Genomic DNA, 27,445 nt, shown 5'->3' with positions numbered 1-27,445 from the left:
TTCCCAGAAATTTGACTAGACTAAGAGGGTGTTGGAGGATAATGTGAGGCCATCTGTCAGAGTGTTGAAGCTCAACCGAAGGTGGACCTTGCAACATGACAATGACCCAAAATATACCAGTAAATCCACCAAGGAATGGCTGAAAAGAAAGAAATGGAGGGTTCTGGAATGGTCAAGTCAAAGCCCGGATCTAAATCCCATCGAGATGTTGTGGGGGGACTTGAAACGAGCTGCGCATGCAAGAAACCCCTCAAACATCGCACAGCTGAAAGAATTCTGCATGGAGGAGTGGGCAAAAATTTCTCCCAGTCGATGTCAGAGACTGGTAGACAGTTATAAGAAACGCCTACTTGAGGTTGTTTCTGCCAAAGGGGGCAATACGACCTATTAGAGCCAAGGGTGTACTTACTTTTTCCACATGCGAAATTTGCATTTATGTTTATTTAAATTATACAATGGACTACAAAATGTAAATGTTTCATGATATTTGTTATATTATATCACCTTTATCTATCAATATTGTTGAAATGAAGATCAAATATCTGTATGTTGAAATATGTTGAAAAAGTCAAAAGTTTCCATGGGGTGTACTTACTTTTTCACGTGACTGTATTCATACCAGCGTATTTGTGATGGCCATGTTGTACCATGGTATATTCATACTAGCGTGTTTGTGATGGCCATGTTGTACCATGGTATATTCATACCAGCGTGTTTGTGATGGCCATGTTGTACCATGGTATATTCATACCAGCGTGTTTGTGATGGCCATGTTGTACCATGGTATATTCATACCAGCGTGTTTGTGATGGCCATGTTGTACCATGTTATATTCATACCAGCGTGTTTGTGATGGCCATGTTGTACCATGGTATATTCATACCAGCAATTTTGTGATGGCCATGTTGTACCATGTTATATTCATACCAGCGTGTTTGTGATGGCCATGTTGTACCATGGTATATTCATACCAGCATATTTGTGATGGCCATGTTGTACCATGGTATATTCATACCAGCGTGTTTGTGATGGCCATGTTGTACCATGGTATATTCATACCAGCGTGTTTGTGATGGCCATGTTGTACCATGGTATTTTCATACCAGCGTGTTTGTGATGGCCATGTTGTACCATGGTATATTCATACCAGCTTTTTTGTGATGGCCGTGTTGTACCATGGTATATTCATACCAGCGTATTTGTGATGGCCATGTTGTACCATGGTATATTCATACTAGCGTGTTTGTGATGGCCATGTTGTACCATGGTATATTCATACCAGCGTGTTTGTGATGGCCATGTTGTACCATGGTATATTCATACCAGCTTTTTTGTGATGGCCATGTTGTACCATGGTATATTCATACCAGCATATTTGTGATGGCCATGTTGTACCATGGTATATTCATACCAGCGTGTTTGTGATGGCCATGTTGTACCATGGTATATTCATACCAGCGTGTTTGTGATGGCCATGTTGTACCATGGTATATTCATACCAGCATATTTGTGATGGCCATGTTGTACCATGGTATATTCATACCAGCGTGTTTGTGATGGCCATGTTGTACCATGGTATATTCATACCAGCGTGTTTGTGATGGCCATGTTGTACCATGTTATATTCATACCAGCGTGTTTGTGATGGCCATGTTGTACCATGGTATATTCATACCAGCAATTTTGTGATGGCCATGTTGTACCATGTTATATTCATACCAGCGTGTTTGTGATGGCCATGTTGTACCATGGTATATTCATACCAGCATATTTGTGATGGCCATGTTGTACCATGGTATATTCATACCAGCGTGTTTGTGATGGCCATGTTGTACCATGGTATATTCATACCAGCGTGTTTGTGATGGCCATGTTGTACCATGGTATTTTCATACCAGCGTGTTTGTGATGGCCATGTTGTACCATGGTATATTCATACCAGCTTTTTTGTGATGGCCGTGTTGTACCATGGTATATTCATACCAGCGTTTTTGTGATGGTCATGTTGTACCATGGTATATTCATACCAGCGTATTTGTGATGGCCATGTTGTACCATGGTATATTCATCCTCGCGTGTTTGTGATGGTCATGTTGTACCATGGTATATTCATCCCAGCGTGTTTGTGATGGTCATGTTGTACCATGGTATATGCATACCAGCGTATTTTTGATGGCCATGTTGTACCATGGTATATTCATACCAGCGTATTTGTGATGGTCATGTTGTACCATGGTATATTCATACCAGCGTATTTTTGATGGCCATGTTGTACCATGGTATATTCATACCAGCGTATTTGTGATGGTCATGTTGTACCATGGTGTATTCATACCAGCGTATTTTTGATGGCCATGTTGTTCCACAGTATATTCATACCAGCGTATTTGTGATGGTCATGTTGAACCATGGTATATTCATACCAGCGTATTTTTGATGGCCATGTTGTACCATGGTATATTCATACCAGCGTATTTGTGATAGTCATGTTGCACCACAGTAAATTCATACCAGCGTATTTGTGATGGTCATGTTGCACCAGCGTATTTTTAACTGCCATGATATACCATGGTATATTCCAACTGGCGTATTCGTACCGTTATATATTTGTACTAGCATATTTGGACCGATATACTGTATTCGTATCGACCTCTTCGTCCACTTGTACCGGTATATTCAGGCCAACATATTTGTATCAACATATTCATTTGGGGGTATCCATACCAAATTATGGTATATTTGGTTTGAAGCAGGTTACTTGTCAACAATTGACGAATGTTTTTAAAAGTGGCAGCGTAAATGCGAAAGTTAGTTGCAACAGTTCATTTAAACTTGTTTAACACCTTGATTAATAAAAATAAATTCAAGCACACGTTTTGGTGTAAACGGGTGAAGGTCGAATTAAAAACACCTCTTCTTAAGATACCTATGGGGGGCAAGGGGGGTTGGAGGGGATGGAGGGGGTGGTATTCACGTGTATAACTGAGAATGGCTGCAACTTGGGGAATACCGACTTGCACAACATAAAATAAAAATAGCTGAACCATGTAACTGATGCCTCAAGTTACACTTATATTCTGGAACCAACTCTTGGCTTTTGGATGAACCATGAAATTCACACGATATTTAATTTAGAATATGGCATCACATTTATAAAATTAACATATGTTATGTTAATTATATATTTTTTTATTCCCTTTTTGTACCATGGTACAAAACGTTGAGTTCCTTTTATCTAATTTATCAGATACAAAACTGACAGTTCCTTTTATCAGACAATAACACATTATCAAAAGACCATTTTGAATATAATTCTCAGAGTAACCAATGTGAGATATTACACGTGATATTGGCGGAAACATTGTGAAAATGGTCCACTTGCTGGGATAGCGTCCTTACCTTGGCCATGCAGATCTCGTGTAATGAGCCGAGCCTGCCTTTTCCGTTCCTTCGCCATGTGCTGCTCTTCTGTGGTCGTCATGGTCCTGAAAACATACATGATACATGTACAAGCAGGTAGTTCGGCTTTACCCGAGTGAGATTACAGAAGAATAAACCCCGAAGGGTGGAAAGGGCGAGACAATAAGAGGATAATTTGGAATTCTAACGAGGCCTTTTGCGCATGCGCTGTGTGTGTTTTTTCACTGACTCAGTTCTGCTCACCGGGCATTTTTAACATGCCGTTGCTAGCGCGAAATCTATAATTCAAATCGCCTTTTAAAAATAATTTTCAGCATTTAGACGAAAGAGTGGCAATTTCCAAAATGGTTCGCCATAATTGTTCTGTTCCTGAATGCAAATCCGACTCTTGAGAATATAGGAATATGAGAAATATCCGTGAATGAGAGCAGTCGAGATCGTACCATTTCCTGTTAACACAAATATCTAGTGGTTACCATGGTTTTAACAAACACAAACACAAATAAATTTCTCCTCTCACCAATAGATGCAAAAATCGAGCATAATTTCTCTTGTGGCGCTGGAACCAAACAAAAGATTTATGTTCTTGCAACGACATTCACAGTCCATACAACTCCCACTTCCACCCATCCTCCCCATTCTTCCCAAACATGATTAATAGTAAATAATTATCATCATTTTAATTCCGTTGTTGGCTTAATGGTTAAGGTGTCTGGCTTAAGATTTTACATTCTCGAGTTTGAGCCCCTGTCGTGCCATTAAATAACACCAGGTGGGTTGACTGAGCCTGTCATCCTTCTTAGGTTAGCAAAATTAGTACTGTACCAGCTTACTGGAAACAGGGGAAACTGCATCAGTGGCACAGCTGCATTCACAGTAATGATGCAACCAGCAGCCATAGATCCATACAAAACAATGATAATAATGATAATTAATTGTCATCATTTTAAACGTTTATATATATACTAGTGGGGTCACCCGTGGGAATCCCACGGGCATGGACGTCTTCATTGAGATGTTGCACATTCAGTTTTACATACTGGTTGCTGGCAATTTATCAGATCCACAAATGATGTAATCTACACAATGTATTTACTTCTGCTAACTTTCTATATATATATATATATATTATATATACTATGTATATATATATATACGACTATATAAATGGCCTTTTATGATCAGGGTGGGAAACTCCAGTTTCCCTTGACATCATTAACCGAGGAGTTTAAGGTGGTGAGGGTGCGGTAGTTCATGATGTTGTGGGATTCAAGTGATGCAGTGGTAAAGAATGCTCTCCCAGAGAAGAAGGGAAGTCGGAAGTGGAATGCAAGAGCAGAGGTGGACGAGATGGAGGAGCGGTTGCAACAGGAGGAGGTCATGGGGATGGTACAGCATGGGAAGCATGGCTTGGGGTGGATGAAGCATGAGCGATGGGGAAAGGCATGTGTGAAAGAGAGGAGGAAGATGGTTGAGAGGGAGGTGAGAAGAAAGGAAGAGGAGGTGAGATATGTGAAAGCAGTCGGTCAGGCACAGCAAGGTGCTTGGACTAAGTGGGAAGGTGTGCGGGTGAGGATATTGAAGTGGCAAGGGATTTGGAGGATGGAGCCAATATTGTTGAATTTCCTGTTGCAGGCAATGTATGATGTGCTTCCGTCACCAGTAAACTTGAGATTTTGGGGGTTGTTGCAGGAGGAGAGATGTTATTTGTGTGGAGGTGTGGAACGGTGCAGCATGCACTGAGTGCATGTTCAGTCGCATTGGCAGCAGGACAATACAGGTGGTGACATGATCAGGTGCTGGCGGTGGTGGTGCAGATGGTGCAACAAGAGGTGCTGAGGTCGAGAGAAAGAAGAGTGGAGAAGGAGACTGTTGGGGGAGAGGTGTGGTTTGTCAAAGAGGGCCAAGTGGTAAGAGGTGGAAAGAGGAGGAGGTGGAAAGCAAGAGGGCTGTCAGATGCTTGTGATTGGCAGGTGGTGGCAGACCTAAAGCCACAATTGGTATTCCCAGAGGAGATCTGTGTGACAAGGTTGCGGCCTGACATTGTCATTTGGTCAGCTGCAACAAGACAGGTCATCTTAGTGGAATTGTCGGTACCTTGGGAAGAGAATATGGAGGAGGTGCACGAGAGGAAGAGAGGAAAGTACAGTGAGCTGGAGGCAGAGTGCCGGGAGAAGGGTTGGCGAGTTTCATGTCAGCCATTTGAGGTGGGGTGCAGAGGGTATATTGGCAATTCCTTTTCTGCATTTCTTGCTCGGCTTGGAGTGTGTGGGACAGAAAGAAGGAGGATGTGTGACAAGGTGGCCCAGGTTGCCTTGAAAGGCTCATTTTGGATATGGAGGAAGTTTATGGAGGCACGTCGAACGGTGTAGGTTGGTTGTGTGTTTTTTTTGTTACTATTATTATTCCTTATTTTGTGTATATGAGTGAGTGGGTGAGGGTGTGTGTTTTTGCATGAATTAATTTTTGCAGGAGTGTGTGTTTTTGTATGTTGAGTGGTGTATGTTGTAAGGGTAGGTGGTTGGTTGGTTGGTGTTGTGTGTGTGTGTATGTGTGTGTATGGGTGTGTATGTGTGTATGTGATCTGGTGTGTTTTGTTGTTGAGTGGTGAAGGGTATAAAGGTGGGTGTTTGAGTGTTCCACCGTGTTTGTTTGGTGCTGTGGATTCTGGATGCGGAGGTGTTGTTGTTGTTGTAGCCTGCGTTCTCCACTGGCCGGGGATGGGGGTATGTATGCATCCAGGTGTAGTTGCTGCATGTGGATGTGTATGTGCCCCTGCTGGCCCACCTTAGCTGACCGTATTGAGTTTGAAGGGCCGAAACGGGATGATGCTGAGGACCTCGACTGAGGACCCGGTCAGTGCGGCACACTTGTGACCAGGTGTGTTTTGAACTTATATACACTACATGGCCAAAAGTATGCGGACACCCCTTCTAATTAGTGGATTTGGCTGTTTCAGCCACACCCATTGCTGACAGGTAAATATAATCAAGCACACAGCCATGCAATCTCCATAGACAAACATTGGCAGTAGAATGGGCCGTACTGAAGAGTTCAGTGACTTTCAACGTGGCACCGTCATGGGATGCCACCTTTCCAACCATTCAGTTCATCAAATTTCTGCCCTGCTAGAGCTGCCCCGGTCAAATGTAAGTGCTGTTGTTGCTTCTAGACGTTTCCACTTCACAATAACAGCTCAGCCGCTAAGTGCTAGGCCACACAAGCTCACAGAACGGGACCGCCAAGTGCTGAAGTGCGTTGCGAGTAAAAATCGTCTGTCCTTGGTTGCAACACTCACTATTGAGTTCCAGACTGCCTCTGCAAGCAACTTCAGCACAACTGTTCGTCGGGATCATCATGAAATGGGTTTCCATGGCCGAACAGCTGCACACAACCCGAAGATTACCATTCACTACGCCAAGCGTCGGCTGGAGTGGTGTAAAGCTCTCTGCCATTGGACTCTGAAGCATTGGAAACGCGTTCTCGGGAGTGATGAATCATGCTTCACTATCTGGTAGTCTGATGGACGAATCTGGGTTTGGTGGACGCCAGAAGAATGCTACCTGCCCAAATTCATAGTGCCAACTGTAAAGTTTGGTGGAGGCGGAATAATGGTCTGTGGCTGTTTTTCATGGTTTGGGCTAGGCCCCTTAGTTCCAATGAACGGAAATCTTAACGCTACTGCGTACAATGACATTCTAGACGATTGTGTTCTTCCAACTTTTTGGCAACAGTTTGGGGAAGGCCCTTTCCTGTTTCAGCATGACAATGCCCCCGTGCACAAAGTGAGGTCCAAACAGAAATGGTTTGTCGAGATTGGTGTGGAAGAACTTGACTGGCCTGCACCGAGCCCTGACCTCAACCCCATCGAACACCTTTGGGATGAATGGGAACGCCGACTGGGAGCCAGGCTTAATCGCTCAACATCAGTGCCCGACCTCACTAATGCTCTTGTGGCTGAATGGAAGCAAATCCCTGCAGCATGTTCCAACATCTAGTGGAAAGTCTTCCCAGAAGAGTGGAGGCTGTTATAACAGCAACGGGGGGACCACCTCCATATTAATGCCCATGATTTTGGAATGAGATGTTTGACGAGCACATACGGGTGTGATATGGAATATGCATTCACAATGGAATATGCTTTCTGCTCTGTGTATGTTCTAAGGTAGCTAATCCTTGTGTGGGAAACATGCCATCCTGCTCATTCAGTTGTAGAAGTCTATTCCTGCTTTGTATAGAGTCTGGTGGGGCAAAATACCCCTTGGAAGAACCCTGGGTCAAGATGACCCCTTCGAACCACCTCCCCTCCTCCATTACTTGATTGCATGTTCAGCATCCTAAACATGATCCACACCTGATTGGTTACCTGACCTACTGTATAGCAAGCAATTTCGAATGAAAAAATTTAGTAAACTGAACAAGAGGACTGAAAAGGATGTGTAGATACAGGGAGGGCATCTTGCCCAACTTTACTCGAATGCTTGTTCCTCTCTTGCAGCCATTAACCAAAAATCGGGTGTTCATCCAACATTCAATCGTGCAACCACACTGGGATTTGACTGTGAACTAATGTTCATGTCATGTTTTTAGCCAAAGCATGGTTCAAACTCGTTTTGTTCATGTGAGTGACCGAAGAGTTTGCTGCCAGTTCCACGAGGCTATACATAAACCCCTGCTGTATAATGTTTCCCACTGTCCAACAAGTGGTTTGGAGCCACATTCACTTGTCCTTTAAAGAGCCACACAAATATATCCGAGCGAAGGTGAAATCTACTTGTTTTACGCCCTTGTAAGTTAAGTATAGCTTCTTCTAGACATTGTTCAATCGTGTGTGTACACAGGAAAATGAAATTGCGCCAGCACGGAATACATAAAGTGGACACACCAGGCCTCTCTACAATTATAACACAAGGTAGATCTTACAGTTAAACCGCCGAACAAAGTAATTTAACAACTAATTCAATTACAATTACATTCAACAATCCTTCCGATGAAGAAAAGTATAATCAAGACAAGTTTTGAGGACATTGATGGAGACAATAACTACAAACATGAGCACCATTTTGTAAAAGGCTAGAGAGAGAGAGGGGGTGGCCATGTGTCCTAAAAACGGTCGAAAATTCCCCTGGAGAGAAGAACTTGAAAATAACTTTTCACATCAAGGAATAACTTTTCAGTCGAGGTGCAAGTAGATTTGTTTTTCTGGAAAAGTTGGAAATGGTGCAGCCTATGGTTGCTGGTTGCATCATCGCTGGGAGCGCGGCTGTGCCGCTGATGCAGTGCCCCCCTATTTCCAGTAAGGCGGTACTCAAGACCCGACTATCTTAAGCCAGCAAACTTAACCGTTAAGCCAACACTAAGCTGTCTCGCCTGGGATCAAATCCCGACCCAACTATGAACTGCCATCCTGGTGTTTCACAGGCAGGGCGATTCATCAATGCGTGTGCCGTCCCTCGGAAGGTCGTCAAACGGGTGTTCCATCTGCCGGCATTAATTCGTGGACGTTAAAGAACCAATGGTGTCCTTCGCGATGATTGGGCGAGCTATTGACGGCACCCTGAGCAAATCCCAAATTCCTGCCCCACATACTGTTGAGAAAGCAATGGCAAACCACCTAGTAGACCTCTTGCCAAGAAATTGCTTCGGCAGCATCGACGCTCTGCAACAGAGTACGGTAAATCAGAATAACTGTCTTTAGTAGCTTGTACCTATATATTGTACAACATCTTAATTTATTTATTTACCAGACTCGGTGGCCGATGAGTTGGAGCGTCCACCGAGTCATACCAGATGCTTTAAAAAAAAAGTTACTTGCTGCCTCCTTGCTTGTAGTTCAGCATTTTAAAAGCATGGATCATGGACAAACAACGCTGGGAAGGCAATGGAAAACCACCCAGTGGAAACTCTTGCCAAGACACTACTTCGGCAGTGCCAAATCTCTCTCTGTAAATAGAGTATGGTACAGGTTCTTTTTAATTACTTCCTTTAACAAGCCCAGTGTTCCTCTATAAAATCCTCTTCAATTCAGCGACTCCGTCACAGACTTTTCAAGGTTAAATGTGGATGGAAAAAAAACCAGTTCATCCCGAAGATAGGCAGCGTAAGGTGCTCTCGCCATATAAGCCGAGCGCACGGCCCTTACCCTCATCATGCGATACCATGCATTACTAGGTCAGCGAATATTCCTGGTGTTGGAGCCAACAAGCCGCACCGCACCGGGATCTTACGTACAGGATCAAGCATCTCAATGGTCTTTCGAACCCCGCGTCTTGAAGACCCCTCGGAACTTCTCAAAGGTCTATATCAACCCCCCTCGATTCTAGGAACTATTAGATCCTGCATCTCGAGAATCTTTTGGATCAGCATCACATTAAGTTCAGGGTCTCCCGACCCTTGTGCCACCCATCCTTCGACGGTCTTTGGAACGCTACACATCGATGACCTCAGTGTCATGAAGGGATACCCCAACCCAAACCAATCTGATCCTTCCAAATGCGTTATTTGGCCATTTCACAATGACCCCTTCGGATCGTGTTCCATGCATGGTTATCCCCTCTCACATTCACTCACTATTTTCCACAATGTCCCCTATTAGAGACCACGCAATGACATTCTGTACGTTTGATCCGACGACGTCACCCGATGGTCATCAAGGTCGACATCGAGTGACGTCGGTTCAAGCACACAAAGTATTTGCGAGGTAGTTAATCGCTTTTAAGGTGTTTCCACTTTGTTTTTCCAAAACCACTCATGCTTCCGCTCTCACGGTCATCACGAGGTATTACTGATCGCGTCTCCTCACCTGGGATCCACGGAGGTCCCGTACAAGGAGGAGGTTTCTCTCCGAACTGAGAGCGTGCGCTCGTAGTGGGTCCAGAAGCCTCTCTGCCAGCGTCGTCTCCCGCGACGCCCTTGTCCGTCCGCTCGTTATTTTTAGCCACTCCAGGCTGCAGGTCGTGTGTCCAAGACCAAGCTACACCTCCTGGTCTAGATCATCATCCCCGCAGACACCGCCAGATCTGTTTTGTTTCTTCTGTTGCTTTATTTCTACCAAACCACAATGTTATTAATTGTCAATCGACAGGATGATGAAAGAGAGAGAGAGAGAGAGAGAGAGAGAGAGAGAGAGAAAGAGAAAGAGAAAGAGAAAGAGAAAGAGAAAGAGAAAGAGAAAGGAGAAAAAAAAGAGACAGAAAAGAGCAAAAAGAGAAGGAAAGGAGGAAAGGAGAACCAGAGAGAGCACTTTTTCAGAAAGAAGTTATTTCATTCATTCAAGTGTTGGAAATCTTACATTTGCCATCCGTATTAACAATTACTCATTTTTCCTGATCATAACTGAATTCTAAGTACAGTATGGTTATTGTCCCCCCGTCGCACCGGGGGACTATGGCGAAAGGGGGACTATGGTTTTCCCCTCCGGGCGTGCGAACGTGCGTGTGTGCGTCCATGTGTGCGTGCGTGCGTCCATGTGTGCGTGCGTAAGCAAAGGACCGAATTCTAATTTGGTGTGCGGGTGCAACCTACGTCAAAATCGAAGATGGCCGCCGCCATGTATGTCTGACGCCATGTATGTCTGAACCTTGTGAGCGGAATATCTTGAAAAATAAGCGAAGTACCAACTTCTAATCTGGTGTGTGGGTGTATCTAGGCATAAGGAAGAACGCTATTGAAAATTGGGTCGCCACGTCAAAATCCAAGATGGCCGCCTTGCGCCTTCCACTTTGTCAACTCACATCACGTCAACGACGGGGGACCTAGGCGTAATACTTGTTTTTCTTATGTCTTCCGGCATAATCCATGTACATGTTATTCATACAAAATGCAGATTGCGAAAGAGTATAATAGGTAGTGCAAGGTGTCACCTGCAGGCTGCACCTGCCGCCACCACCCCTCCCCTCTCCCTCGCCCAGAGATAGGTGGAACAATATGGCCACGAACGGCCCCCTCCCCACCTCCATCCCGGCAATGAGAGAGAGACGAGGAGATGTTCTAGCGGTAATACGTTGGCTCTAGATCATCGGTAGCGCAGGTTGAGTGCAGGACTACTGCTCTTCAGTCTTGGTGCTTGCCCATCGTTTGTATGTCATGGTCGTCCTCAGGGCTCTCCTGGCTGTAGAATGAAGACCTAGTCTTGCTTATGAAGGCTGGTGTATTCTCCTGCCTTTACCTGCGGGTTGTGAGACCTTTTCGTCACCGCGGTGCTCTCCATGCTTTCCACAGGGATTCATAAGCACGGACGTTCTTCTTCAAGCGGTCTTGGCTGCTTACGGTGGTCACCTTCCCTTAACTTGCCATCACTCACCGTTTCCTTCCTCTCTCAGCAGCATCCTATCTCAGCCTGATTATTTTTGTTATTTCTTCCCAATATTAATCCTTCCTCCCCATTTCATTACTTCCCCTTCTTCTTCCCCTTTCTGGCCCATATGTTTGTGTATGTACAGTGTCTTAAGAAAGTATTCACACCCCTTGACTTTTTCACATTTTTGTTGAGTTACAACCTAAATTTAAAATTGTTTAAATTGAGATTTTTTGTCACTAATCCACACATAGTAGGCCAAAATGTCAAACTGGAATTTTTTTCCAGAAATTTTTACAAATTCATTGAAAATAAAATACAGAAATATCTAATTTACACAAGTATTCAACCCCTTGAGTCGATACTTTGTAGAAACACCTTTGGCAGTGATTACAGCTTTGTGTCTTCTTGGGTATGTGTAGATCAGCTTTGCACATCTGGATTTGGGGAGTTTCTCCCATTCTTCCTTGCAGATTTGCTCAAGCTCTGTCAAGTTGGATGGGGAGCGTCAGTGAACAGCAATTTTCAAGTATTTCCCCAGCTTCTCAATGGGATTCAAGTCTGGGCTTTGGCTGGGCCACTCAATGACCTTCACGTTCTTGTTCTGAAGCTATTCCAGTGTTGCTTTGGCTGTATGCTTGGGGTCATTGGCCTGTTGGAATGGAAATCTTCACCGCAACCTGAGGTCTTTTGCATTCTGAAGCAGATTCTCCTCAAAGATTTGCCTATATTTGCTGTGCTCAGTTTCCACCAGACGCCGCACTTTGTATTCAGGCCAATGAGTTAAATTTTCGTCTCATCAGACCACAGAATATTTTATCTCAAGCTCTTAGCGTCTTTCACGTGCATTTTTGCAAACTCCAGGTGTGCTGTCATGTGCCTTTTTCTCAGGAGTGGCTTCTGTCTGGTCACTCTCCCATAAAGCCTCAATTTGTGAAGGGCTGCAGAGACTGTTGTCCTTTCGGGAGGTTCTCCCATCTGATAGAACTACAGTGGTCATGGGTTCTCAGTCATCTCCCTGACCAAGGCCCTTTTTGCCCGGTTGCCCAGTTTGGTTGGATGGCCAGGTCATCAGACACTGTCCGTGTTCATCGGACTCTCTGCACTCTGCACGTGGTCATCGGACACTCTGTCCGTGTTCATCGGACTCTCTGCACTCTGCACGTGGTCATCGGACACTGCCAGTGTTCATCGGACTCTCTGCACTCTGCACGTGGTCATCGGACACTCTGTCCGTGTTCATCGGACTCTGCACTCTGCCCGTGTTCATCGGACTCTCCGCACTCTGCACGTGTTCATCGGACTCTCTGCACTCTGCCCGTGTTCATCGGACTCTCTGCACTCTGCCCATGTTCATCGGCCTCTCCGCAATCTGCACGTGGTCATCGGATACTCAGCACGTGTTCATCGGACTCTCTGCACTCTGCCAGTGTTCATCGGACTCTCTACACTCTGCCTGTGTTCATCGGACTCTCTACACTCTGCCTGTGTTCATCGGACTCTCTGCACTCTGCACGTGTTCATCGGACTCTCCGCACTCTGCCCATGTTCATCGGACTCTCCGCACTCTGCACGTGGTCATCGGACACGCAGCACGTGTTCATCGGACTCTCTGCACTCTGCCAGTGTTCATCGGACTCTCTGCACTCTGCACGTGTTCATCGGACTCTCTGCACTCTGCCCATGTTCATCGGACTCTCCGCACTCTGCACGTGGTCATCGGACACTCAGCACGTGTTCATCGGACTCCCTGCACTCTGCCAGTGTTCATCGGACTGTCTGCACTCTGCCTGTGTTCATCGGACTCTCTGCACTCTGCACGTGTTCATCGGACTCTCTGCACTCTGCCCGTGTTCATCAGACTCTCTGCACTCTGCCCGTGTTCATCGGACTCTCTGCACTCTGCCCGTGTTCATCAGACACTCTGCCCGTGTTCATCGGACTCTCTGCACTCTGCCCGTGTTCATCGGACTCTCTGCACTCTGCCCGTGTTCATCGGACTCTCTGCACTCTGCCCGTGTTCATCGGACTCTCTGCACTCTGCCCGTGTTCATCGGACTCTCTGCACTCTGCCCGTGTTCATCAGACACTCTGCCCGTGTTCATCGGTCTCTCTGCACTCTGCATGTGTTCATCGGACTCTCTGCACTCTGCCCGTCTTCATCGGACTCTCTGCACTCTGCACGTGTTCATCGGACTCTTCGCACTCTGCACGTGGTCATCGGACACTCAGCACGTGTTTATCGGACTCTCTGCACATCTCTGCACGTGATCATCGGACAATCAGCACCTGTTTATCGGACTCTCTGCACTCTGCGCATGTGCATGACTTGGACTCTCTCTGCACTTTGCACGTGATCATCGGACACTCTGCCCGTGTTTCTCGGACTCTCTGCACCTGTGCATGACTTGGACTCTCTCTGCACGCTGCACGTGGTCATCGGACACTCTGTCCGTGTTCATCGGACTCTGCACTCTGCCCGTGTTCATCGGACTCTCCGCACTCTGCACGTGTTCATCGGACTCTCTGCACTCTGCCCGTGTTCATCGGACTCTCTGCACTCTGCCCGTGTTCATCGGACTCTCCATACTCTGCACATGGTCATCAGACTCTCCGCACTCTGCCCATGTTCATCGGACTCTCTGCACTCTGCCCATGTTCATCGGCCTCTCCGCAATCTGCACGTGGTCATCGGATACTCAGCACGTGTTCATCGGACTCTCTGCACTCTGCCAGTGTTCATCGGACTCTCTACACTCTGCCTGTGTTCATCGGACTCTCTACACTCTGCCTGTGTTCATCGGACTCTCTGCACTCTGCACGTGTTCATCGGACTCTCCGCACTCTGCCCATGTTCATCGGACTCTCCGCACTCTGCACATGGTCATCGGACACACAGCACGTGTTCATCGGACTCTCTGCACTCTGCCAGTGTTCATCGGACTCTCTGCACTCTGCACGTGTTCATCGGACTCTCTGCACTCTGCCCATGTTCATCGGACTCTCCGCACTCTGCACGTGGTCATCGGACACTCAGCACGTGTTCATCGGACTCTCTGCACTCTGCCAGTGTTCATCGGACTGTCTGCACTCTGCCCGTGTTCATCGGACTCTCTGCACTCTGCACGTGTTCATCGGACTCTCTGCACTCTGCCCGTGTTCATCAGACACTCTGCCCGTGTTCATCGGACTCTCTGCACTCTGCCCGTGTTCATCGGACTCTCTGCACTCTGCCCGTGTTCATCGGACTCTCTGCACTCTGCCCGTGTTCATCGGACTCTCTGCACTCTGCCCGTGTTCATCGGACTCTCTGCACTCTGCCCGTGTTCATCAGACACGCTGCCCGTGTTCATCGGTCTCTCTGCACTCTGCACGTGTTCATCGGACTCTCTGCACTCTGCCCGTCTTCATCGGACTCTCTGCACTCTGCACGTGTTCATCGGACTCTTCGCACTCTGCACGTGGTCATCGGACACTCAGCACGTGTTTATCGGACTCTCTGCACATCTCTGCACGTGATCATCGGACAATCAGCACCTGTTTATCGGACTCTCTGCACTCTGCGCATGTGCATGACTTGGACTCTCTCTGCACTTTGCACGTGATCATCGGACACTCTGCCCGTGTTTCTCGGACTCTCTGCACCTGTGCATGACTTGGACTCTCTCTGCACACTGCACGTGGTCATCGGACACTCTGCACGTGTTTATCGGACTCTCTGCACTCTGCACGTGTGCATGACTTGGATTCTCTCTGCACGTGCCTGCATGACACTCTCTACTGGCTGGCGGACACCCTCCCAGCACGTGTTAATGACACGACCTGCCTGTGCTCGTGCTGGGAGTGCCCTTTGCTGGCGTGTTGCTCTCTGGTGACGTCAAGACAACAAGGTCCTGGTAACATCGTAACCATTTTGCTGACAGGATCCCAATGTTTGTTTGCCTCCCCCTCTCTCCAACCCACCCCCCCCCCCCCGTGAAAGTTCCGTGCTGGGCGCCCTTGTTTGTCGTGTTTATTTGTAGTAATCGTCATAAGGCAAAGTTTTCGCTTCGTTTCCGCTTCTCGTCCCTTTTTCTTTCCTATCTATAAGTTGCACTGCACATATTGTAAATAAATCGAATCGTTAATCGTTTCCTTTCCAACTGTCCGTGAATGTCCTTTCTTTCATTGGCCCGCCATTGCTCGCACTCAGAGCAGTAACAATATATATATACATATATACACGACCGGTCACAAGTTTTAGAACACCTCAATTTTTCCAGTTTTTGTTGAAATTAACGCAGTTTAATGTCTCGATGTATTCTGAAATTAAGCAAAGAACAAATAAACAATTGGAGATAAAAAAAGAAATCATAGAATCATGTTGTTATAACAAAATTAAATTTAAATTTTTGACTCCGCAAAGTAGCCACCTTTTGCAGATATAATCGCCGAACACACTCGTGGCATTCTTTCTACAATGGAAATCAAATATAATTCGGGAAGTTCTTCCCAACACTGTTGCAGAAGTTCCCACATATGTGTTGCACTTGTAGGTTGCTTTGCTTTCACCCTTCTGTCCAGTTCATTCCAAACCAGCTCGATGGGGTTTAAGTCTGGAGACTGTGCTGGCCAATCCATGATTTGAAGCCTTCCGTCTTGTTCGTTCTTTTCCTCGAAGGTCGTTTTGACATAGCCTGGAGGTGTGTTTAGGGTCATTATCTTGCTGTAGGATGAACCCCTGACCAACGAGGCGTATACCAGAGGGTATTGCATGGCGCTGCAAAATGCTGTGGTAGCCCTTTTGGTTCAGGGTGCCCGTCACTCTGTGCAAGTCGCCGACTCTGGATCCAGAAAAAGAGCCGCAGACCACCACGCTTCCTCCTCCACGTTTGACAGCTGGTGTCACACACTGAGGAAACATCCTTTCGCCTTCTCGATGGCATACAAAAACCCTGCATGATGAACCAAAGATTTCAAATTTGGATTCATCGGTCAATAAGACCTTCTTCCAGTCTTCAGTAGTCCACTGGCGGTGCTTCATGGCCCAGGCAATCCTCTTTTTCTTATTTTGCCATCTTAGCAATGGCTTTCTTACTGCTACTCCACCTGTCAAACCTGCAGCCCGAAGTCTTCTTTTCACAGTTGAAACTGAGACTTGCTTACTTCGACCAGTGTTAAGCTGTGCTTGAAGCTGTTGTCCTCTGAGCCGCCTATCATGCAAGCTGTTGACTCACAGAAACTTGTCTTCTGATTCTGTTGTGGCTTTGGGTCTGCCAGACCTCTTCCTGCCAGAGTTTCCTCCAGTTTCCAAGATACTACTTCCTGCAGTGCAATATTGTCCAAATAATGCTTCAGAGGGTGTAATAACAGTCTGTTCCAATACTGCTTTTATACAGACAGGGGGTTTGTAATCAAGTAATCAGCAGAGGTTGGGACATCTGTAGGAATTGTTTGCATCAACTTTCAAGGCTTAATTTACTTACATTGCTGCAGAAGAGCTGCAAGTTGTTAACCCATTACTTGTTCCCTGAAGAAGGCCTTTTTTTCCAATATATTTTTCCAATTCAATTTTCCAATAACTGTGCAATTTACATTATTTTGCCGTTTTTGCAAACCTAAACTTTTTTTTTAACCTCGAGCAGTTTACTGCTTACCTTTGTACCATTTCAGGTTATTCACTGGACTTGAATTGCTTAAATTTCAATAAAAACTGGAAAAATTGAGGTGTTCTAAAACTTGTAACTGGTAGGATATATATATACATATATATACAGTGCATTCAGAAAGTATTCAGACCCCTTCACTTTTTTCACATTTTGTTATGTTGCAGCCTTATGCTGAAATCGTTTAAATTCATTTTTTCCCTCATCAATCTACACTCAATACCCCATAATGACAAAGAGAAAACAGGATTTTAGAAAGTTTTGCAAATTTATCAAAAAGAAAAAACAGAAATATCACATTGACATAAGTATTCAGACCCTTTGCTATGACACTTGAAATTTAGCTCAGGTGCCTCCCATTTCTCTTGATCATCTTTGAGATGTTTCTAGACCTTGATAGGAGTCCATCTGTGGTAAATTCAATTGATTGGACATGATTTGGAAAGGCACACACCTGTCTATATAAGGTCTCAAAGGTGACAATGTGTATCAGAGCAAAAACCAAGCCATGAGGTCGAAGGAACTGCCTGCAGAGCTCAGAGACAGGATTGTGTCGAGGCACAGATCTGGGGAAGCCTACAAAAAAATCTCTGCTGCATTGAAGTTTCCCAAGAGCACAGTGGCCTCCATAATTCTTAAATGGAAGAAGTTTGGAACAATCAGGACTCTTCCTAGAGCTGGCCGCCCGGACCAACTGAGCAATCGGGGGAGAAGGGCCTTGGTAATAGAGGTGACCAAGAACCCGATGGTCACTCTGGCTGAGCTCCAGAGATCCTGTGTGGAGATGGGAGAAACTTCCAGAAGGACAAACATCACTGCAACACTCCACCGATACGGGCTTTGTGGCAGAGTGGCCAGACGGAAGCCTCTCCTCAGTGAAAGACATGAAATCCCGCTTGGAGTTTGCAAAAAAGCACCTAAAGGACTCTCAGATTGCACTAGCATGGATCGGCGAGCACTATATATATATGCACGAGCATGGATCGGCTCTTTTGCATTTTTCTGCATTTATTTTGAGCTCAGTAGGCTGTCACCACATAAGTGATGAGGTTCGTGGGTTCGAGTCTGGGTTGAGTCAGAGATTTTTCACACTGGCCCCACGCAGGAATTTACTTCCTGTTTATTAAACATATATATATTGTTACTGCGAAAAGTGGTTTTCAATGCCATCGCAAGTGCGGAAAGTGGTTTTGCAACACCAACAAAAGTGGGGAAAGTTGCTTTGCAATACTCGCACAAGTGTGAAAAGTGGTTTTGCATTGCCAGCACAAGTGTGGAAAGTGGTTATGCAACACTAACACAAGTGGAGAAAGTAGTTTTCTCCACGAACACAAGTGCGAAAAGTGGTTTTCAACGCAACCACAAGTGTTGAAAGTGATTTTTCAAAAAGTGGTTTTACACTTCTAGCACAAGTGTGTAAAGTGGTTTTGCAACACCAACACAAGTGTGATAAGTGGTTTTGCATCACTCGCACAGTGTGGAAAGTGGTTTTGCAACACGAACAGAAATGCGAAAAGTGGATTTCAACACCAACAGGAGAGCGAAATGTGGTTTTGCAACAATTACACTAGTGCAAAAAGTGGTTTTGCATTGCCAGCACAAGCGTGGAAAGTGGTTATGCAACACCAACACAAGTGCGAAAAGTGGTTTTGCATTGCTTGCACAAGTGTGGAAGATGGTTCTGCAACACTAACACAAGTGGGAAAAGTGGTTTTCAACGCAGCCACAAGTGCGGAAAGTGGTTCTGCAGCACTAACACAAGTGCGAAAACTGGTTTTGCATTGCCAGCACAAGTGTGGAAAGTGGTTATGCAACACCAACACAAGTGTGGAAAGTGGTTTGGCAACACTAACACAAGTGGGGAAAGTGGGTTTGCAATACTCGCACAAGTGCGAAAAGTGGTTTTGCATTGCATGCACAAGTGTGGAAAGTGGTTCTGCAACACTAACACAAGTGGGGAAAGTGGCTTTGCAATACTCGCACAAGTGTGGGAAGTGGTTATGCAACACCAACACAAGTGTGGAAAGTGGTTTTGCAACACTAACACAAGTGCGAAAAGTGGTTTTGCATTGTTAGCACAAGTGTGGAAAGTGGTTTTGCATTGCCAGCACAAGTGTGGTAAGTGGTTCTGCAACACCAACACAAGTGCGAAAGGTGATTTTGCAACACTAACACAAGTGTGGAAAGTGGTTTTGCATCACGAACACAATTGCGAAAGTGGATTTCAACACCATCAGTAGCGCGAAAAGTGGTTTCTCAACAATTACACAAGTGCGCAAAGTGGTTTTGCATCACTAGCACAAGTGTAGAAAGTGGTTTTGCAACACCAACACAAGTGTGGAAAGTGGTTTTGCAACACTAACACAATTGCGAAAAGGTGATTTCAACACCATCAGTAGTGCGAAAAGTGGTTTTTCAACAATTACACAAGTGCGCAAAGTGGTTTTGCATCACTAGCACAAGTGGAGAAAATGGTTTTCAACACAACCACAAGTGTTGAAAGTGGTTTTTCAACAAGTGGTTTTGCACTACTAGCACAAGTGTGTGAAGTGGTTTTGCAACACGAACAGAAATGCGAAAAGTGGATTTCAACACCAACAGGAGAGCGAAAAGTGGTTTTGCAACAATTACGCAAGTGCGAAAAGTGGTTTTGCATTGCCAGCACAAGTGTGGAAAGTGGTTATGCAACACCAACACAAGTGTGGAAAGTGGTTTTGCAACACTAACACAAGTGGGGAAAGTGGCTTTGCAATACTAAATGGTTTTGCATTGCTTGCACAAGTGTGGAAAGTGGTTCTGCAACACTACCTCAAGTGAGAAAAGTGGTTTTCAACGCAACCACAAGTGTGGAAAGTGGTTTTGCATTGCCAGCACATGTGTGGAAAGTGGTTATGCAACACCAACACAAGTGTGGAAAGTGGTTTTGCAACACTAACACAAGTGGGGAAAGTGGCTTTGCAATACTCGCACAAGTGCGAAAAGTGGTTTTGCATTGCTTCCACAAGTGTGGAAAGTGGTTTTGCAACACTAACACAAGTGGGGAAAGTGGCTTTGCAATACTCGCACAAGTACGAAAAGTGGTTTTGCATTGCTTGCCCAAGTGTGGAAAGTGGTTCTGCAACACTACCACAAGTGGGGAAGGGGCTTTGCAATACTCGCACAAGTACGAAAAGTGGTTTTGCATTGCTAGCACAAGTGTGGAAAGTGGTTTTGCATTGCCAGCACAAGTGTGGTAAGTGGTTATGCAACACCAACACAAGTGCGGAAAGTGGTGCTGCAACACTAACACAAGTGTGAAAAGTGATTTTGCAACACCAACACAAGTGTGGAAAGTGGTTTTGCAACACTAACACAATTGCGAAAAGTGGATTTCAACACCATCAGTAGCGCGAAAAGTGGTTTTTCAAAAATTACACAAGTGCGCAAAGTGGTTTTGCATCACTAGCACAAGTGGAGAAAATGGTTTTCAACACAACCACAACTGTTGAAAGTGGTTTTTCAACAAGTGGTTTTGCACTACTAGCACACGTGTGTAAAGTGGTTTTGCAACACGAACAGAAATGCAAAGAGTGGATTTCAACATCAACAGGAGAGCGAAAAGTGGTTTTGCAACAATTACACCAGTGCGAAAAGTGGTTTTGCATTGCCAGTACAAGTGTGGAAAGTGGCTATGCAACACTAACACAAGTGTGGAAAGTGGTTTTGCAACACTAACACAAGTGGGGAAAGTGGCTTTGCAATACTCGTACAAGTGCGAAACGTGGTTTTGCATTGCTTGCACAAGTGTGGAAAGTGGTTCTGCAACACTAACACAAGTGTGAAAAGTGGGTTTGAATTACAAGCACAAGTGTGAAAAGTGGTTTTGCATTGCTTGCACAAGTGTGGAAAGTGGTTTTGCATTGCCAGCACAAGTGTGGTAAGTGGTTATGCAACACCAACACAAGTGCAGAAAGTGGTTCTGCAACACTAACACAAGTGTAAAAAGTGGTTTTCAACACGAACACAATTGCGAAAAGTGGTTTTCAACGCCATTACAAGTGCGGAAAGTGGTTCTGCAACACCAACACAAGTGTGAAAAGTGGTTTTCAACACTAACACAAGTGCGAAAAGTAGTTTTCTACCCTGACACAAGTACGGAAAGTGATTTTGCAACACTAACACAAGTGTGGAAAGTGGTTTTGCAACACTAACAAAAGTGGGAAAAGTGGATTTCAACACCATCAGGAGCGCGAAAAGTGGTTTTTCAACAATTACACAAGTGTGCAAAGTGGTTTTGCATCACTCACACAAGTGTGGAAAGTGGTTTTGCAACACCAACACAAGTGTGGAAAGTGGTTTTGCAACACTAACACAAGTGGGGAAAGTAGTTTTCTCCACTAACACAAGTGCGAAAAGTGGTTTTCAACGCAACCACAAGTGTTGAAAGTGGTTTTTCAACAAGTGGTTTTGCACGACTAGCACAAGTGTGTAAAGTGGTTTTGCAACACCAACACAGGTGTGATAAGTGGTTTTGCATCACTCGCACAAGTGTGGAAAGTGGCTTTGCAATACTCGCACAAGTGCGAAAAGTGGTTTTGCATTGCTTGCACAAGTGTGGAAAGTGGTTTTGCAACACTAACACAAGTGGGGAAAGTGGCTTTGCAATACTCGCACAAGTACGAAAAGTGGTTTTGCATTGCCAGCACAAGTGCGAAAAGTGGTTTTGCATTGCTTGCACAAGTGTGGAAAGTGGTTCTGCAACACTAACACAAGTGCGAAAAGTGGTTTTTCAACACTAATACAAGTCCAAAAAGTGTTTTTTCCACACCAATACAAGTGCAAAAGTGGTTTCCTGCACCAACACAAGTGCGAAAAGTGGTTTTTCAACACTAACACAAGTGCGAAAAGTGGTTTTTCAACACTAACACAAGTGCGAAAAGTGGTTTTTCAACACTAACACAAGTGCGAAAAGTGGTTTTTCAACACTAACAAAAGTGCGAAAAGTGGTTTTTCAACACTAACACAAGTGCGAAAAGTGGTTTTTCCACACTAATACAAGTGCAAAAGTGGTTTCCTGCACCAACACAAGTGCGAAAAGTGGTTTTTCAACACCAACACAAGTGCGAAAAGTGGTTTTTCAACACTAACACAAGTGCGAAAAGTGGTTTTTCAACACTATCACAAGTGCAAAACGTGTTTTTTCCACACTAATACAAGTGCAAAAGTGGTTTCCTGCACCAACATAAGTGCGAAAAGTGGTTTTTCAACACTAACACAAGAGCGAAAAGTGGTTTTTCAACACTAACACAAGTGCGAAAAGTGCTTTTTCCATACTAATACAAGTGCAAAAGTGGTTTCCTGCACCAACACAAGTGCGAAAAGTGGTTTTTCAACACTAACACAAGTGCGAAAAGTGGTTTTTCCACACTAATACAAGTGCAAAAGTGGTTTCCTGCACCAACACAAGTGCGAAAAGTGGTTTTTCAACACTATCACAAGTGCAAAAAGTGTTTTTTCCACACTAATACAAGTGCAAAAGTGGTTGCCTGCACCAACACAAGTGCGAAAAGTGGTTTTTCAACACTAACACAAGTGCGAAAAGTGGTTTTTCAACACTAACACAAGTGCGAAAAGTGGTTTTCCACACTAATACAAGTGCAAAAGTGGTTTCCTGCCTCAACACAAGTGCGAAAAGTGGGTTTTCAACACCAACACAAGTGCGAAAAGTGGTTTTTCAACACTAACACAAGTGCGAAAAGTGGTTTTTCAACACTATCACAAGTGCAAAATGTGTTTTTTCCACACTAATACAAGTGCAAAAGTGGTTTCATGCACCAACACAAGTGCGAAAAGTGGTTTTGCCACACTAATACAAGTGCAAAAGTGGTATCCTGCACCAACACAAGTGCGAAAAGTGGTTTTTCAACACTAACACAAGTACGAAAAGTGGTTTTTCAACACTATCACAAGTGCAAAAAGTGTTTTTTCCACACTAATACAAGTGCAAAAGTGGTTTCCTGCACCAACACAAGTGCGAAAAGTGGTTTTTCAACACTAACACAAGTGCGAAAAGTGGTTTTTCAACACTATCACAAGTGCAAAAAGTGTTTTTTCCACACTAATACAAGTGCAAAGGTTGTTTCCTGCACCAACACAAGTGCGAAAAGTGGTTTTTCAACACTAACACAAGTACGAAAAGTGGTTTTTCAACACTATCACAAGTGCGAAAAGTGGTTTTTCCACACTAATACAAGTGCAAAAGTGGTTTCCTGCACCAACACAAGTGCGAAAAGTGGTTTTTCAACACTAACACAAGTGCAAAAAGTGGTTTTTCAACACTATCACAAGTGCAAAAAGTGTTTTTCCACACTAATACAAGTGCAAAAGTGGTTTCCTGCACCAACACAAGTGCGAAAAGTGGTTTTTCAACACTAACACAAGTGCGAAAAGTGTTTTTTCCACACTAATACAAGTGGAAAAGTGGTTTCCTGCACCAACACAAGTGCGAAAAGTGGTTTTTCAACACTAACACAAGTGCAAAAAGTGGTTTTTCAACACTAACACAAGTGCGAAAAGTGGTTTTTCAACACTAACACAAGTGCGAAAAGTGGTTTTTCCAGACTAATACAAGTGCAAAAGTGGTTTCCTGCACCAACACAAGTGCGAAAAGTGGTTTTTTCAACACTAACACAAGTGCGAAAAGTGGTTTTTCAACACTATCACAAGTGCAAAAAGTGTTTTTTCCACACCAATACAAGTGCAAAAGTGGTTTCCTGCACCAACACAAGTGCGAAAAGTGGGTTTTCAACACTAACACAGGTGCGAAAAGTGGTTTTTCAACACTAACACAAGTGCGGAAAGTAGTTTTTCAACACTAACACAAGTGCGAAAAGTGGTTTTTTCCACACTAATACAAGTGCAAAAGTGGTTTCCTGCACCAACACAGGTGCGAAAAGTGGTTTTTCAACACTAACACAAGTGCGAAAAGTGGTTTTTCAACACTATCACAAGTGCATAAAGTGTTTTTTCCACACTAATACAAGTGCAAAAGTGGTTTCCTGCACTAACACAAGTGCGAAAAGTGGTTTTTCAACACTAACACAAGTGCGAAAAGTGGTTTTTCAACACTAACACAAGTGCAAAAAGTGGTTTTTCCACACTAATACAAGTGCAAAAGTGGTTTCCTGCACCAACACAAGTGCGAAAAGTGGTTTTTCAACACTAACACAAGTGCGAAAAGTGTTTTTTCAACACTATCACAAGTGCAAAAAGTGATTTTTCCACACTAATACAAGTGCAAAAGTGGTTTCCTGCACCAACACAAGTGCGAAAAGTGGTTTTTCAACACTAACACAAGTGCGAAAAGTGTTTTTTCCACACTAATACAAGTGCAAAAGTGGTTTCCTGCACCAACACAAGTGCGAAAAGTGGTTTTTCAACACTAACACAAGTGCGAAAAGTGGTTTTTCAACACTAACACAAGTGCGAAAAGTGGTTTTTCAACACTAACACAAGTGCGAAAAGTGGTTTTTCAACACTAACACAAGTGCGAAAACTGGTTTTTCCATACTAATACAAGTGCAAAAGTGGTTTCCTGCACCAACACAAGTGCGAAATGTGGTTTTTCAACACTAACACAAGTGCAAAAAGTGGTTTTTCAACACTATCACAAGTGCAAAAAGTGTTTTTTCCACACTAATACAAGTGCAAAAGTGGTGTCCTGCACCAACACAAGTGCGAAAAGTGGTTTTTCCACACTAATACAAGTGCAAAAGTGGTTTCCTGCACCGACACAAGTGCGAAAAGTGGTTTTTCAACACTAACACAAGTACGAAAAGTGGTTTTTCAACACTATCACAAGTGCAAAAAGTGTTTTTTCCACACTAATACAAGTGCAAAAGTGGTTTCCTGCACCAACACAAGTGCGAAAAGTGGTTTTTCAACACTAACACAAGTGCGAAAAGTGGTTTTTCAACACTATCACAAGTGCAAAAAGTGTTTTTTCCACACTAATACAAGTGCAAAAGTGGTTTCCTGCACCAACACAAGTGCGAAAAGTGGTTTTTCAACACTAACACAAGTGCGAAAAGTGGTTTTTACACACTAATACAAGTGCAAAAGTGGTTTCCTGCACCAACACAAGTGCAAAAAGTGGTTTTTCAACACTATCACAAGTGCAAAAAGTGTTTTTTCCACACTAATACAAGTGCAAAAGTGGTTTCCTGCACCAACACAAGTGCGAAAAGTGGTTTTTCAACACTAACACAAGTGCGAAAAGTGGTTTTTCAACACTAACACAAGTGCGAAAAGTGGTTTTCCACACTAATACAAGTGCAAAAGTGGTTTCCTGCCTCAACACAAGTGCGAAAAGTGGGTTTTCAACACCAACACAAGTGCGAAAAGTGGTTTTTCAACACTAACGCAAGTGTGAAAAGTGGTTTTTCAACACTATCACAAGTGCAGAAAGTGTTTTTTCCACACTAATACAAGTGCAAAAGTGGTTTCCTGCACCAACACAAGTGCGAAAAGTGGTTTTGCCACACTAATACAAGTGCAAAAGTGGTGGCCTGCACCAACACAAGTGCGAAAAGTGGTTTTTCAACACTAACACAAGTACGAAAAGTGGTTTTTCAACACTATCACAAGTGCAAAAAGTGTTTTTTCCACACTAATACAAGTACAAAAGTGGTTTCCTGCACCAACACAAGTGCGAAAAGTGGTTTTTCAACACTAACACAAGTGCGAAAAGTGGTTTTTCAACACTATCACAAGTGCGAAAAGTGGTTTTTCCACACTAATACAAGTGCAAAAGTGGTTTCCTGGACCAACACAAGTGCGAAAAGTGGTTTTTCAACACTAACACAAGTGCGAAAAGTGGTTTTTCAACACTATCACAAGTGCAAAAAGTGTTTTTTCCACACTAATGCAAGTGCAAAAGTGGTTTCCTGCACCAACACAAGTGCGAAAAGTGGTTTTTCAACACTAACACAAGTGCGAAAAGTGTTTTTTCCACACTAATACAAGTGGAAAAGTGGTTTGCTGCACCAACACAAGTGCGAAAAGTGGTTTTTCAACACTAACACAAGTGCGAAAAGTGGTTTTTCAACACTAACACAAGTGCGAAAAGTGGTTTTTCAACAATAACACAAGTGCGAAAAGTGGTTTTTCCACACTAATACAAGTGCAAAAGTGGTTTCCTGCACCAACACAAGTGCGAAAAGTGGTTTTTTCAACACTAACACAAGTGCGAAAAGTGGTTTTTCAACACTATCACAAGTGCAAAAAGTGTTTTTTCCACACTAATACAAGTGCAAAAGTGGTTTCCTGCACCAACACAAGTGCGAAAAGTGGGTTTTCAACACTAACACAGGTGCGAAAAGTGGTTTTTCAACACTAACACAAGTGCGGAAAGTGGTTTTTCAACACTAACACAAGTGCGAAAAGTGGTTTTCCACACTAATACAAGTGCAAAAGTGGTTTCGTGCACCAACACAAGTGCGAAAAGTGGTTTTTCAACACTAACACAAGTGCGAAAAGTGGTTTTTCAACACTATCACAAGTGCATAAAGTGTTTTTTCCACACTAATACAAGTGCAAAAGTGGTTTCCTGCACTAACACAAGTGCGAAAAGTGGTTTTTCAACACTAACACAAGTGCGAAAAGTGGTTTTTCAACACTAACACAAGTGCAAAAAGTGGTTTTTCCACACTAATACAAGTGCAAAAGTGGTTTCCTGCACCAACACAAGTGCGAAAAGTGGTTTTTCAACACTAACACAAGTGCGAAAAGTGTTTTTTCCACACTAATACAAGTGCAAAAGTGGTTTCCTGTACCAACACAAGTGCGAAAAGTGGTTTTTCAACACTAACACAAGTGCGAAAAGTGGTTTTTCAACACTAACACAAGTGCGAAAAGTGGTTTTTCAACACCAACACAAGTGCGAAAAGTGGTTTTTCAACACTAACACAAGTGCGAAAACTGGTTTTTCCACACTAATATAAGTGCAAAAGTGGTTTCCTGCACCAACACAAGTGCGAAATGTGGTTTGTCAACACTATCACAAGTGCAAAAAGTGTTTTTTCCACACTAATACAAGTGCAAAAGT

At 44.1% G+C, this 27,445-nt stretch overlaps 1 protein-coding gene across 1 annotated transcript in view; it reads right to left on the bottom strand.

The window, feature by feature from the left end:
* LOC137424629 (myozenin-2) overlaps positions 1–10,435 on the bottom strand; it is a 69,027-nt gene extending 58,592 nt beyond the window's left edge. The window contains exons 1-2 of the mRNA XM_068112286.2: positions 10,223–10,435; positions 3,400–3,485 (exon numbers count right to left, since the gene is read on the bottom strand). Of these exons, the coding sequence (XP_067968387.1) occupies positions 3,400–3,481 (82 nt within the window). The 5' untranslated portion in view covers positions 3,482–3,485; positions 10,223–10,435. The remainder of the gene's footprint in view (positions 1–3,399; positions 3,486–10,222) is intronic.
* Positions 10,436–27,445: the final 17,010 nt, after the last annotated feature.

This window comes from Myxine glutinosa, unplaced genomic scaffold (genome assembly GCF_964187855.1).
Source record: "Myxine glutinosa unplaced genomic scaffold, kmMyxGlut1.1 SCAFFOLD_827, whole genome shotgun sequence".
Lineage (NCBI taxonomy): Eukaryota > Metazoa > Chordata > Myxini > Myxiniformes > Myxinidae > Myxine > Myxine glutinosa.
The sequence above is the reverse complement of the archived record's forward strand: the minus strand, read 5'-3'. Positions and strand labels throughout refer to the sequence as shown.